Below are 15,000 nucleotides of genomic sequence, written 5' to 3'. Positions count from 1 at the left end.
TTGCTCTGATAGTGGCCTTCAACTCTTCTGCGTTTTTGGGTCTGGCATTCTGCATCTTCCTTTTCACAATACCCCACAGATTTTCTATGGGGCTAAGGTCAGGGGAGTTGGCGGGCCAATTTAGAACAGAAATACCATGGTCCGTAAACCAGGCACGGGTAGATTTTGCGCTGTGTGCAGGCGCCAAGTCCTGTTGGAACTTGAAATCTCCATCTCCATAGAGCAGGTCAGCAGCAGGAAGCATGAAGTGCTCTAAAACTTGCTGGTAGACGGCTGCGTTGACCCTGGATCTCAGGAAACAGAGTGGACCGACACCAGCAGATGACATGGCACCCCAAACCATCACTGATGGTGGAAACTTTACACTAGACTTCAGGCAACGTGGATCCTGTGCCTCTCCTGTCTTCCTCCAGACTCTGGGACCTCGATTTCCAAAGGAAATGCAAAATTTGCTTTCGTCAGAAAATATGACTTTGGACCACTCAGCAGCAGTCCAGTTGGTGTCGGTCCACTCTGTTTCCTGAGATCCAGGGTCAACGCAGCCGTCTACCAGCAAGTTTTAGAGCACTTCATGCTTCCTGCTGCTGACCTGCTCTATGGAGATGGAGATTTCAAGTTCCAACAGGACTTGGCGCCTGCACACAGCGCAAAATCTACCCGTGCCTGGTTTACGGACCATGGTATTTCTGTTCTAAATTGGCCCGCCAACTCCCCTGACCTTAGCCCCATAGAAAATCTGTGGGCTATTGTGAAAAGGAAGATGCAGAATGCCAGACCCAAAAACGCAGAAGAGTTGAAGGCCACTATCAGAGCAACCTGGGCTCTCATAACACCTGAGCAGTGCCAGAAACTCATCGACTCCATGCCACGCCGCATTAACGCAGTAATTGAGGCAAAAGGAGCTCCAACCAAGTATTGAGTATTGTACATGCTCATATTTTTCATTTTCATACTTTTCAGTTGGCCAACATTTCTAAAAATCCCTTTTTTGTATTAGCCTTAAGTAATATTCTAATTTTGTGACACACGGAATTTTGGATTTTCATTTGTTGCCACTTCAAATCATCAAAATTAAATGAAATAAACATTTGAATGCATCAGTCTGTGTGCAATGAATAAATATAATGTACAAGTTACACCTTTTGAATGCAATTACTGAAATAAATCAAGTTTTTCAAAATATTCTAATTTACTGGCTTTTACCTGTATACAGCCCGGCCCCCGGCCAAAAAAAATGTTATTGTAATTTTGAAGAATTTATCTGAATGTGCATGAACTATTTCTGTTCAAAATTGTTTGAAATGTTAAATGTTTAAATATTAACTGTCAGTTTACTGTACTGTGCCAACTGTACTACTATATGAGTATGTATTTTCTATTGTTTCATTGAAATAAAACAGCAAAGTCCATTTGGCTGTCATCTGTTTTAATTATGAGACACAATTGTGTCAAAGTCATGATTTTTCATGCTTGAAATAAGAAATTTTTACTTTAAAAAAGTAGGTTTATACTTGTGAGTGTTGATGACACAGTTTTGCAACAGTTGATATTCTAGTTTCAAGCATGTTTTACTCAATATAGGTCATCAAATCTCAGCAACAAGCTGTAATATCTTACTGAGATCATTTAGGACCAAAACACTTAAAACAAGTAAAACACTCTAACATAAAATCTGCTTGATGGGAAGAATGATCTTATCAGACAGAAAATAAGCAAATATCACCCTCATTTGACATATTTCATCTTACTTAGATTTCAGTTTTTGCAGTGTAGGTCCAAAAACTATTACTTCTGTCTTCTTTTCATTGAAGTTTAAGAAATGTAGGGCCATCCAGGCCTTGATATCATTAAGACAAGCAAGTAGTGGCTGAATTGAAGAGGCATGATTTCTCTTTAACGGGAAATACATGTGTGTGTCATCGGCATAACGATGAAAAGAAATATCATGCTTTCTTAGGATTGAGCCCAGGGGAAGTAATTAATTAGAAAAGAGAAGTGGTCCTAAAACTGTTCCCCTTTACTTAATTTAAGAATATTTTGCAACATATTGAGCAAAAAGGTCTCTTTTTTTTCTACCAATAAAAGTGCGCTTGTTATTAGTGAGAATATACTTATTTTAAGGTATTTTGGGGTTCATTGAGGGTAGCTAATTTTACTTGTTTTGGAAAGTCTGAACAAGCCGAATTTTCTTGTTTTATTGGCAGATAATTTTGCTTAGTTCAAATAAAATACCCCTCATTTTTGTATTTTTTAGGGACCGCAATGTCCCTTTGGGACAGAGGACCCTATTGTAATTGTAAGGTTTTATTATTATTATTCCGCCGCCTCTTTGAGCTGTAATTTGACCCTCTTAACATTCTTCAAAACTCACCATATTTGACACACACATCAGGACTAGCGAAAATTGCCATCTAATCAAAAAACCAAACTTTAAAACTCAAAATTGCGCTCTAGCGCCCCCTAGGAAGAAAACAGATAAAACTGCCTGTAACTTCCAGTACGAATGTCGTAGAGACCTCTATGTAGGTCTCACTTAGACCTAGATTTCATACATCGACTTCCTTCAGCAAAAATCAACAGGAAGTTTGCAAATCCCCCTTCAAAACAAACGTTTTGTAAAAACAGTCACCTTTGCCTCTTTGAGCTGTAATTTGACCCCCTTAACATGCTTCAAAACTCACCAAACTGGACACACACATCAGGATCTAATAAAAAAAGCAAACCCCAAAACTCAAAATTGCGCTCTAGCGCCCCCTAGGAATAAAACACAGACAAAACTGCTCCTAGGAAGAAAACACAGACAAAACTGCCTGTAACTTCCAGTAGAAAAGTCGTAGAGACATGAAACATCTATGTAGGTCTCACTTGGACCTACATTTCATAAATTGACAACCCCCAGCAAAAATCAACAGGAAGTTTGCAATTCCCTCTTCAAAACAAAAGTTTTGTAAAAACCGGTCACCTTTCTTCAAACATTATCTCCTCTGAGCGAGTTTGTCGTGTCGGCTTCAAACTAGCACAGGAGAGAGATTGAACCCTTCTGATTAAAAGTTGACCAAAGACTTTTAATTACTGCTCCGGTTTGGATTTTATGTGCCGTCAAAGTCGGTCCCGTCCATTGCTGCTTGCAGCTTTAATTAGGGCCCGCATGGCCCATTGTATAAGGACTCCCCCTTATGCAATGGGACATAAGGACCTATTGAATTTGTAAGGTTTTATTCTTTATTCTTTATTCTTCCGCCGCCACATTAAACTGTAATTTGACCCACTTAACATGCTTCAAAACTCACCATATTTGACCCACACATCAGGACCTGCGAAAATTGCCTTTTTAAAAAAAAAAACGAACCACAAAACTCAAAATTGCGCTCTAGCGTCCCCTAGGAAAAAAAAAACTAGACTGCCTGTAACTCCTACTAGGAAGGTCGGAGAGACATGAAACAAAAACCTCTATGTAGGTCTGACTTAGACCTACATTTCATAATAGTACATTGTCGGGCTAAAATCAACAGGAAGTTGGCAATTCCCCCTTCAAGACAAAAAAGTACTAAAAACAGTAACTTTTGCCTCTTTGAGCTGTAATTTGACCCCCTTAACACGCTTCAAAACTCACCAAACTGAACGCACACATCAGGACTGTCAAAAATTGCGATCTTATAAAAAAACCTAACCCCAAATCTCAAAAATTGCGCTCTAGCGCAATTTTTGAATAAAACGCAGAAAAAACTGCTCCTCGGAAGAAAAAAATGACAAAACTGCCTGTAACTCCCACTGGAAAGGTCGGAGAGACATGAAACAAAAACCTCTATGTAGGTCTAACTTAGACCTACATTTCATAAATTGACAACCCCCAGCAAAAATCAACAGAAAGTTTGCAATTCCCTCTTCAAAACAAAAGTTTTGTAAAAACCGGTCACCTTTCTTCAAACATTATCTCCTCTGAGCGCGTTTGTCGTGTCGGCTTCAAACTAGCACAGGCGAGAGATTGAACCCTTCTGATTAAAAGTTGACGAAAGAGTTTTAATTACTGCTCCGGTTTGGATTTTATGTGCCGTCAAAGTCGGTCCCGTCCATTGCTGCTTGCAGCTTTAATTTTTCTTGTTTTTGAACACTGACTTTTTGCAGTGTGTGAACAACAAAAAAAAAACAGGTGTCATTATGGTATTTGTTTACCTGAAAACAAATTAAAGTGATATATAGAAGCTCCCTACTCAGTGGCCTAGTGGTTAGAGCGTCCGCCCTGAGTTCGGCCGGTCGTGAGTTCAAACTAGGGCTGGGCGATATATCGATACACTCGATATTTAGCGGGTTTGTCTCTGTGAGATAGACAAAATGACTACCGTATTTTCCGCACTATTAGCCGCACCTAAAAACCACAAATTTACTCAAAAGCTGACCGTGCGGCTTATAACCCGGTGCGCTTTATATATGGATTAATATTAAGATTCATTTTCATAAAGTTTCGGTCTCGCAACTACGGTAAACAGCCGCCATCTTTTTTCCCCGTAGAAGAGGAAGTGCTTCTTCTTCTACGCAAGCAACCGCCAAGGTAAGCACCCGCCCCCATAGAACAGGAAGCGCTTCTTCTTCTACTGTAAGCAACCACCCGCCCCCCCGTAGAAGAAGAAGAAGCGCGCGGATATTACGTTTCATTTCCTTTGTGTGTTTACATCTGTAAAGACCACAAAATGGCTCCTACTAAGCGACAGGTTTCCGGTTCATGAAAAGACGCAATCTCTCCATCCGCACACGGACTACTATTTCACAGCAACTGCCTAAAGACTTTCAAGAAAAGCTGGCTACTTTCCGTGCATATTGTAAAAACAAGATAGCTGAAAAAAAGATCCGGCCAGAGAACATTATCAACATGGACGAGGTTCCACTGACTTTTGATATTCCTGTGAACCGCACTGTGGATACAACGGGAGCACGTACGGTGAATATTCGCACCACAGGGAATGAGAAGTCATCCTTCACTGTGGTTCTAGCTTGCCATGCTAATGGCCAGAAACTTCCACCCATGGTGATATTCAAAAGGAAGACCTTGCCAAAAGAGACCTTTCCAGCCGGCGTCATCATAAAAGCTAACTCGAAAGGGATGGATGGATGAAGAAAAGATGAGCGAGTGGTTAAGGGAAGTTTACGCGAAGAGGCCGGGTGGCTTTTTTCACGCAGCTCCGTCCATGTTGATATACGACTCCATGCGCGCCCACATCACGCTGGTTTTTAATATATTATTAAAGTTTGACTGACCTATCTGACTGTTTTTTTGACATTCCTTTAGCGCAGTTAGATGCGGCTTATAACACGGGGCGGCTTATAGGTGGACAAAGTTTTGAAATATGCCGTTCATTGAAGGCGCGGCTTATAACCCAGGGCGCCTTATGGTGCGGAAAATACGGTATATGGTGATATTGGAGTATACGTTCTCACACAGTTGCTTTTAGCTGCGGGCATTACACCACAGGCTCTTCCCACTCTTTCATCTTATCAGACAGAAAATAAGCAAATATCACCCTTATTTGAGATATTTCATCTTACTTAGATTTCAGTTTTTGCAGTGCACATTTGTTTCCACTCTCAACTACTAGTCTTCGTTTTGGTTGACGTCATCCTAATTGTGGCCAAGGTGTGTACAGACTATCAACAATTCATTCCTTTTGTGTACAAGCTCTTCTTCTTGTACTGTTTCTCACGCTTTCCAGTTTTCCTCCATGAGGGTTTTTGTTTTTGTTTCGCTTTTGCCGCTTCCTTGTAGCAGACTGAATGAGAGGCTTTTGCAACACCCGGTGTCTGTTGTGTAACTACAACGGCGTATTAGTAGAAAGAATTACAGGGGGCCGGGGATATTCTGGAAAGTCCGAGATAGTTCCTTTTAGGGTTGTCCTGATACAACTATTTCACTTTTGATACATTATTGAAGCCTTGAGTATTGGTCAATACCAGCCGGCAGTATGAATCTTACATACTTATTAATTATTTCATAGTGTGAAATGTTAGAAAAAGCTTGGGCCAGTGAAATTATTTAGGACAACAATGGTAGGTATTAAAAACACTAACCTATTTGTCATTACCCGTCTGCAATTAACTTACAGTTATGACTAGACTAATTTGTAATAGGCCTTATTATGCAAAGCCAACTTTGCGTAATCTTTAAACAAGACTTTCTCTGTGAGAACCAAAATATCTTATTTGAATAGTTATTTTCTCAATTTTAAACTAAGATAGACAAAATATGATTATTTATGCTAAAATTAAGACTATGATGTAAAGTCAATGCCTAAAAAAACAAGTACTAGCTCCTAAAACTTGGAACATTTCTAGAAATAACATTGTAAATCTTGTGAAGTGGCACATCATTTTGAAGTGTGGAAGGAGAGAAGCCATATTTGTAGTAGTTGCTGTCATCACACTGCAAAAACTGAAATCTAAGTAAGATGAAATATGTCAAATAAGGGTGATATTTGCTTATTTTCTGTCTGATAAGCTTCATCCTGAAGCTTAGAGGTGACAGAGCTTTCGCCGTTGCTGCTCCCAAGCTCTGGAACGACCTACCCCTGAGTGTTAGACAAGCCTCCTCTCTTCCTGTTTTTAAATCTCTCTTAAAAACATACTTTTATTCCATGGCTTTTAACACTGAGTGATATCCATCCTGCAATGGCGCCCCATAATACACCTGCTGTGAACCTGTTTTTATGTTTTTATTTATTCTATTTTAATTATTTTTTTTTTTTATCGTGTTCTGTTTGTGTTGTGTTGTGTTTGCTCGGTACTCGTTTTATCTTTTAACCTGTTCATTGTACAGCACTTTGGCTACCCCTGTGGTAAATTTTAAATGTGCTTTATAAATAAAGTTGATTTGATTCTTCTCACTAAGCAGATTACACCCTGGACAAGTCCCCACCTCATCGCAGGGCCAACACAGATAGACAGACAACATTCTCCTATTATTATAATCAAATGACAGCAGTCATTTCCATTTCTAATATAAGTGTTTAGGCCCACTTACAATGACAATGACAAAAAATATTGTTTTTTATGAACTGTGTACTTGTATTGTTTGTCTGGGTGGAGGTGCCAGCTTTGGAAATAATTTGTACCACATTGCATTTAGTTCCTATTAAAACATTCACATGTTGCACAATGAGATGTAAGCAGGGGATCATGTGTACATTCCTGCAATTTCCTGTTTGTAAAAAATATATGTTAATATAATATACTAACATACTACTATACTTTCTGTCCTGCTTTGGAAATTATTTGTACCACATTGCATTTAGTTCCTATTAAAACATTCACATGTTGCACAATGAGATGTAAGCAGGGGATCATGTGTACATTCCTGCAACTTCCTGTTTGTAAAAAATACATTTTAATTTAATATACTAACAGCATTTCATGATTAATATTTATAAATTAAGATTTATTTGATTGGTAAATCATAGTGTAACGACCTAGAATTACACTTTATGTGTGGTGTTGGAGTTGTCCGACTTTTTGTGTGGCTGTAAACGCATCACTGGCTAAGTGCCATATGTGCATGTGTTGGCGCAAGTGAGAAAGAGCGAGCGGCTGCTGTTGATATAACAAAGTTGCTTTTGGTGTGGTTTGTACTGCAGAAAATGACAGGTTTTGCTAGATATCATTTTTTTTACTAATGTTTTGGTGATGTGTTTATGGCCGACAAAGAGTTTTGCTCAGTAAAGTGATCGATGGAATTCATGTCCTCAAAGCGTCTCGACAGACGTTGCAATATTTGAACAATGATGACGAAAACTGTATTCTCTGTCGTGTCGAAAATTGTTATGCGCTTATTTTTTTGTTTGATTTTGTGCGTGGCATAGATTTGCCGTGCGCAGAGGACGCTTGAGCAGTGCGCAATTGCACAGGCGCGCACCTTAGAGGGAACATTGCTCACAAGTATAAAACTACTTTTTTAAGGTATTAATTTCTTAGTTCAAGCATGAAAAAAAAAAAATCATGATGCTGAGCGCATATCATTATGTCAAGATAATGGCACTAGCATTTACTTCATTTAAGAATTTTTTTTTTATATTCTTTTTTTTTTTTTTTACCAAGAAAAGAGCACTTGTTATTAAAGAAAATCAATGTTCCGTCTAGTTTTTCGTGTGTGTGAGCAAACGCACAAACACCCTGAGCATTCAGTGGAATACAGACGTGCACACTGTGGTCACACCAGCAGCACATTTGTCTCAAACCTGACATAACAATTTAAATGTCTTATTATTATATTCAAGTGACAGTAGTTTTTTTCATGAGATTATTTTCTAATATATGTGCTCTTATTTTGGCTCATCGTGTAAAAAAGACGCCGCTTAGATGGCAGCATACAGGTAAAAGCCAGTAAATTAGAATATTTTGAGAAACTTGATTTATTTCAGTAATTGCATTCAAAAGGTGTAACTTGTACATTATATTTATTCATTGCACACAGACTGATGCATTCAAATGTTTATTTCATTTAATTTTGATGATTTGAAGTGGCAACAAATGAAAATCCAAAATTCCGTGTGTCACAAAATTAGAATATTACTTAAGGCTAATACAAAAAAGGGATTTTTAGAAATGTTGGCCAACTGAAACGTATGAAAATGAAAAATATGAGCATGTACAATACTCAATACTTGGTTGGAGCTCCTTTTGCCTCAATTACTGCGTTAATGCGGCGTGGCATGGAGTCGATGAGTTTCTGGCACTGCTCAGGTGTTATGAGAGCCCAGGTTGCTCTGATAGTGGCCTTCAACTCTTCTGCGTTTTTGGCTCTGGCATTCTGCATCTTCCTTTTCACAATACCCCACAGATTTTCTATGGGGCTAAGGTCAGGGGAGTTGGCGGGCCAATTTAGAACAGAAATACCATGGTCCGTAAACCAGGCACGGGTAGATTTTGCGCTGTGTGCAGGCGCCAAGTCCTGTTGGAACTTGAAATCTCCATCTCCATAGAGCAGGTCAGCAGCAGGAAGCATGAAGTGCTCTAAAACTTGCTGGTAGACGGCTGCGTTGACCCTGGATCTCAGGAAACAGAGTGGACCGACACCAGCAGATGACATGGCACCCCAAACCATCACCCAACCATGCAAATTTTGCATTTCCTTTGGAAATCGAGGTCCCAGAGTCTGGAGGAAGACAGGAGAGGCACAGGATCCACGTTGCCTGAAGTCTAGTGTAAAGTTTCCACCATCAGTGATGGTTTGGGGTGCCATGTCTAATTTACTGGCTTTTACCTGTATGTTGTTCCAAAACACCCCCATACCATCACAGATGCTGGCTTTTCAACTTTGCGTCGATAACAGTCTGGATGGTTCGCTTCCCCTTTGGTCCGGATGACACAATGTCGAATATTTCCAAAAACAATTTGAAATGTGGACTCGTCAGACCACAGGACTTTTTTCCACTTTTGCATGAGTCCATCTTAGATGATCTCGGGCCCAGAGAAGCCGGCGGCGTTTCTGGATGTTGTTGATAAATGGCTTTCGCTTTGCATAGTAGTGTCATGTCTGTGTAATCATGTTTTGTTTTAAGTCATGTTTTGTTAAGTTATTGGACTCTTTAGTTTCTGTCTTTTCACTCCCTTGTCTTGTTTGCATGATTACCCATTAGTTTCACCTGTTCCACGTTTGGACTCATTGTGCACTCTTGTTTGTCACCATAGCAAACATTAGTTTTCACCTGTCACGTCACGCACCTGTTTCACGTTTTGAGTCACGCACCTGTTTTCGTTAATCATGTCTGTTATTTAAGCTTTTCATTTTCTGTTGTTCGTCCTGACGACATCACCACATTTATGCTCTGTCCATGCCTGGCACTTCTTCCCATGTCCATTCTTCATGCACTATTTTTGTCTAAGCCAAGTAAGTTTTTGTTCCATGTTTATAGTCTTTTTGTTTTTCATAGTTTGTTCTCCGCCACTGAGCGTGCTTTTCATTTGTACTTTTTTGCTATAGTCTTTTGGTTTCATAGTTTATTCTCCGCCACTGTGCCCGCTTTCATTTGTACTTTTTTTGATATATTAAAATAAATCATGTACCCACCTTCAAGCCTTGACCAGTCCAATTCACTTGCACCTCGGGAGAACAAACCAAGCTATAGTCCCAGTCATGACAAGTAGAGCTTTAACTTGCACTTACAGATGTAGCGACAAACTGTATTTAGTGACAGTGGTTTTCTGAAGTGTTCCTGAGCCCATGTGGTGATATCCTTTAGAGATTGATGTCGGTTTTTGATACAGTGCCGTCTGAGGGATGGAAGGTCACGGTCATTCAATGTTGGTTTCCGGCCATGCCGCTTACGTGGAGTGATTTCTCCAGATTCTCTGAACATTTTGATGATATTATGGACCGTAGATGTTGAAATCCCTAAATTTCTTGCAATAGCACTTTGAGAAACGTTGTTCTTAATCTGTTTGACTATTTGCTCACGCAGTTGTGGACAAAGGGGTGTACCTCGCCCCATCCTTTCTTGTGAAAGACTGAGCATTTTTTGGGAAGCTGTTTTTATACCCAATCATGGCACCCACCTGTTCCCAATTAGCCTGCACACCTGTGGGATGTTCCAAATAAGTGTTGGATGAGCATTCCTCAACTTTATCAGTATTTATCGCCACCTTTCCCAACTTCTTTGTCACGTGTTGCTGGCATCAAATTCTAAAGTTAATGATTATTTGCAAAAAAAAAATGTTTTATCAGTTTGAACATCAAATAAAGTTAAAGCTAAAGTTAAAGTACCAATGATTGTCACACACACACTAGGTGTGGCGAAATTATTCTCTGCATTTGACCCATCACCCTTGATCACCCCCTGGGAGGTGAGGGGAGCAGTGGGCAGCAGCGGTGGCCGCGCCCGGGAATCATTTTTGGTGATTTAACCCCCAATTCCAACCCTTGATGCTGAGTGCCAAGCAGGGAGGTAATGGGTCCCAGTTTTATAGTCTTTGGTATGACTCGGCCGGGGATTGAACTCACAACCTACCGATCTCAGGGCGGACACTCTAACCACTAGGCCATTGAGAAATATGTTGTCTTTGTAGCATATTCAACTGAATATGGGTTGAAAATGATTTGCAAATCATTGTATTCCGTTTATATTTACATACCTGCCAACTACCCCGGTTTTCCCGTAATTAGTACGGTTTTCATCAACCTATTCCGGGTTACGGTTGCAGTGATAAAAAATACGGTTTTTCATTAATTAAATTTTTTTTTTTTTTTTTTTTAAGTTTTATTCACGAAATCGCGGAACAACAATGACAATCGACACTGCTTCCCGTGACTTCCTATCGAGCCATTCCGAATGCCATGCGCGAGGCTATTTATAGCACCGCTGCCAAGCACGAGGCACCAGTTGCCATTGTTTCCAAACGAGCGAACGATCATGGAATCAGCCGGAGAAAAATCGCAAACGAGTCTTAAACCGAAAAGAAAACTGCAGTCATTCCGTGAAGAATATTCAAAAGCCTATCCGGGAATAATGATCCGTTCCAAAAAGGGTGAAAACTACGCGAATTGCACCTTGTGCAGACAAGATTTTTCGATCGGACACGGAGGAATTAGCGATGTAAAAGACCACGTTGGGACAAAAAAAACACAAGTCTAATGCCGTTGCTAAATTTGGATTTTAGCCACAAAAGGGTAATGACACCAATGTTATCTATTGGAATTGTTTAGTACTGTTATACTGTTAAAAGTGTTTATACTATTTATGCTTTCAAGTCCAAGTTGAAGAAATCTTGTTAAATGTTGACAGCATAACTACCAAAATACAGAAGTATGTCCTTAATATTTTTGCAGTGCTATTTCTGTTGAAAAGTTCAAATGATTATATTAGAGATGTGTTGTGCCACTTTTCAAGTGTCTGATGGCTTAAATTAATTTTCATTAATTTTTCATATTTTGAATTCTTTTGAAAGGCTTACAAAAAAAACACATTTGAATTGTAATTCCATGCTATTGACAGGACTATTAATTTTAATGAAGTTAGCTTACCATGTTTACAGTATGATAATTGTGATAGAAATGTGAATTTTAGGCACAGAATATTTTTTACAATTGAACAAGGCAGTAGATTATACAAGCTTGGACAGAAAGTTAATAATGACACCAATTTTTTTTTTAATGGAATTGTTTAGTACTGTTTTACCATTTGTTTACTGTAAAAAGTGTTTATACTTTCAATTAACAAATTGAAGTCTTGTGAAAGGTTGACAGGATAACTGGCATTAACTGTCAAAATAATTTCAAACTATTGAAGTTAGCTTACAGAATAAACATGTCAATCAACCCATATGATTTTTGCTGTAATATTTTTGTTTTGAAAAGTCACTGTGACTGATAGAAAAGTGATGGTTTTAGCAACATTTTAACCTGTCTGAATGCAATCAATCATTTTGCGTCGGGGGGGCGAACCTGAACCCCCCACCAGGACTTTGTCCTGGACCTACCGGGGCCTGCGGCCCCTGGACCCTGGCTACTAGGTTTTTCTGATTTCAAAAGTTGGCAGGTATGTATTTACATCTAACACAATTTCCTAACTCATATGGAAACGGGGTTTGTAGTATATGGAACTAAATTATGGAATGGATAAAGCAAGAGAAGTCAAACTGTTGAGGACTCCTGTCGGTCTTGAACCCTAAGATGCAGAGATGGCAGGCATAGCGCAGGAAAACAGGACTTTAATGTCAAAAAAACAAATAGTGCAACTGGTAAGTGCACATGCAGGGGAAACAGCCAACAGGAACCAGGAAACAGGAGGGCAAAGCAGGTATAAATAGTAGCCTGATTGGCAGAGGTGGGTAGTAACGCGCTACATTTACTCCGTTACATCTACTTGAGTAACTTTTGGGATAAATTGTACTTCGAAGAGTAGTTTTAATGCAACTTACTTTTACTTTTACTTGAGTATATTTATAGAGAAGAAACGCTACTTTTACTCCGCTACTTTTATCTACATTCAGCTCGCTACTCGCTACTAATTTTTATCGATCTGTTAATGCACGCTTTGTTTGTTTTGGTCTGTCAGACAGACCTTCATAGTGCCTGCGTTACTGGTGACGTTTCACTCCGTTCCACCAATAAAATGCAGTCACTAGTGACGTTTGACTCCGTTCCACCAATCAGATGCAGTCACTGGTGACGTTGGACCAATCAAACAGAGCCAGGCGGTCACATGACCTGACTTAAACGAGTTGAAAAACTTATTGGGGTGTTACCATTTAGTGGTCAATTGTACGGAATATGTACTGTACTGTGCAATCTACTAATACAAGTTTCAATCAATCAATCAAAAGTGTGAAGGAAAAAAGACACTTTTTAAAATTTCAAACGTACATACCGTCACAAGCCTAAAGACTGACTGCACAGTTCCTGTCTTCACAATAAAAGTGCCGCTCCATCGCGCCTGCGCTTTCAAAATAAGAGTCTCCGAAAGCCAGCGCAAACAAGCTAGCAAGCTACGGAATTTTCCGCCAATGTATTTCTTGTAAAGTGTGTGAAAACGAAAATGGAAGCTGGACAAATAAGATACCAAAAACCAACCACTTTCATGTGGTATTAGACAGAAAGGAGGAACTTTTTTTCTCCTGCATTTCAAAACGTGGACGTTATCAGCACTGCTGTCTGATTACAATCAATGCAAGTCATCAGAATCAGGTAATACACCAACTTATATTCTTGTCAACATGAAAGAAATGTGTTAAACATGCATGTATATTCATTAAAACACCTTTAACATGTAAACAAAAACGGCAAAATAAATACATATAAATGATATACTGTATATATCAATGTATGTGTATATATATATATATATATATATATATGATATGTGTGTGTATGTTACTCATCAGTTACTCAGTACTTGAGTAGTTTTTTCACAACATACTTTTTACTTTTACTCAAGTAAATATTTGGGTGACTACTCCTTACTTTTACTTGAGTAATACATCTCTAAAGTAACAGTACTCTTACTTGAGTACAATTTCTGGCTACTCTACCCACCTCTGCTGATTGGCAACTGCAACCAGGTGGACCAGGCTGCCAATCGGGGACAGGTGAGGGAAACGGAACCAAAATAAGAGCAGGAAATAAACACAAACACAAAATAAGAGCAGGAAATAAACACAAACACAGAGGGAAAACCCAAACTTACCCAACCCTAACAAGCCTGACACAAAGAATCCAGTGTAATAAACTATTCAAACTGAAAGTGTTTACAAAGTGCCAAAAAGAAGAATCCTGATGAACAAGTTTAACCCTATTGACAATGAGATAATCATATAAATGTTACTATGTATATCATAACTTAACATAACTATTGATTTATTTGTGTATTCCTCATTGATTTAGATTGGGTTAACATTTAGAGAACCCCGGGAATCGAACAAATGTGTTAGTAATTGCTGTAAAGTAAAAAGGCGTCGGATATGTTGTAATGAGAAATGTAATAAATGTAACAATTGAAGATGGTCTAGAAATGAGCATGTCCTCATTTCACACAGTTAAAGAAATGGCACGGCCAGCAGGAAGACAGCTTCTTATAAAAATAGAAAAAAATCCTCAAATATGTGCAGACGTCAGAGGGTTTCTTTTGTGATGACTTCCTCGTCTTGGAGTTACACCCACATTTATTACGTTGTTAAAGTGATTGGTGCTAAGCCTGTTCTCCTGCATGAGGTAAGGAGACCACACCCCACTAGAATAGGTAATTATTTTTTAAAATATTTAAGACAGTCAAGCCAACTTGTTGAAGCTTTGAGAACACAGGCTTAGTTTTCTTTGCATTGCTGATGGAATTGTTAAGTGTCAACAGCAGGTATGTGGACTTCATTTTAATTGCTAACGCGGGATACTGTTTATATGGGACATTTTGCAGAATTTACTGAATTGGTTCAAAGTGAGGTTGGAAATATTTTCACATTTTGTAAGTTTTATTCCCCAAAAAGCTGTGTACTCCTGATATTGTACTAATATATATATATATATATATA

General features: G+C 39.0%; 1 protein-coding gene across 4 annotated transcripts in view; it reads left to right on the top strand.

Moving 5' to 3' along the window:
- The window catches only part of LOC133578202 (nitric oxide synthase 1-like), a 199,766-nt gene that overhangs the window by 40,338 nt on the left and 144,428 nt on the right, over nucleotides 1–15,000 (top strand). Inside the window, exon 1 of one of the 4 annotated variants that reach the window (XM_061932451.1) lies at nucleotides 14,788–14,825. The exons of the other annotated variants lie outside the window; for them this stretch is intronic. Within the exon in view, the coding sequence (XP_061788435.1) occupies nucleotides 14,800–14,825 (26 nt within the window). The 5' untranslated portion in view covers nucleotides 14,788–14,799. Of the gene's footprint in view, nucleotides 1–14,787; nucleotides 14,826–15,000 lie in introns of those variants that run through there. 4 annotated transcript variants of the gene reach the window in all.

Source organism: Nerophis lumbriciformis, linkage group LG03, assembly GCF_033978685.3.
Source record: "Nerophis lumbriciformis linkage group LG03, RoL_Nlum_v2.1, whole genome shotgun sequence".
Lineage (NCBI taxonomy): Eukaryota > Metazoa > Chordata > Actinopteri > Syngnathiformes > Syngnathidae > Nerophis > Nerophis lumbriciformis.
This window is presented reverse-complemented; position numbering and strand designations above follow the sequence as displayed.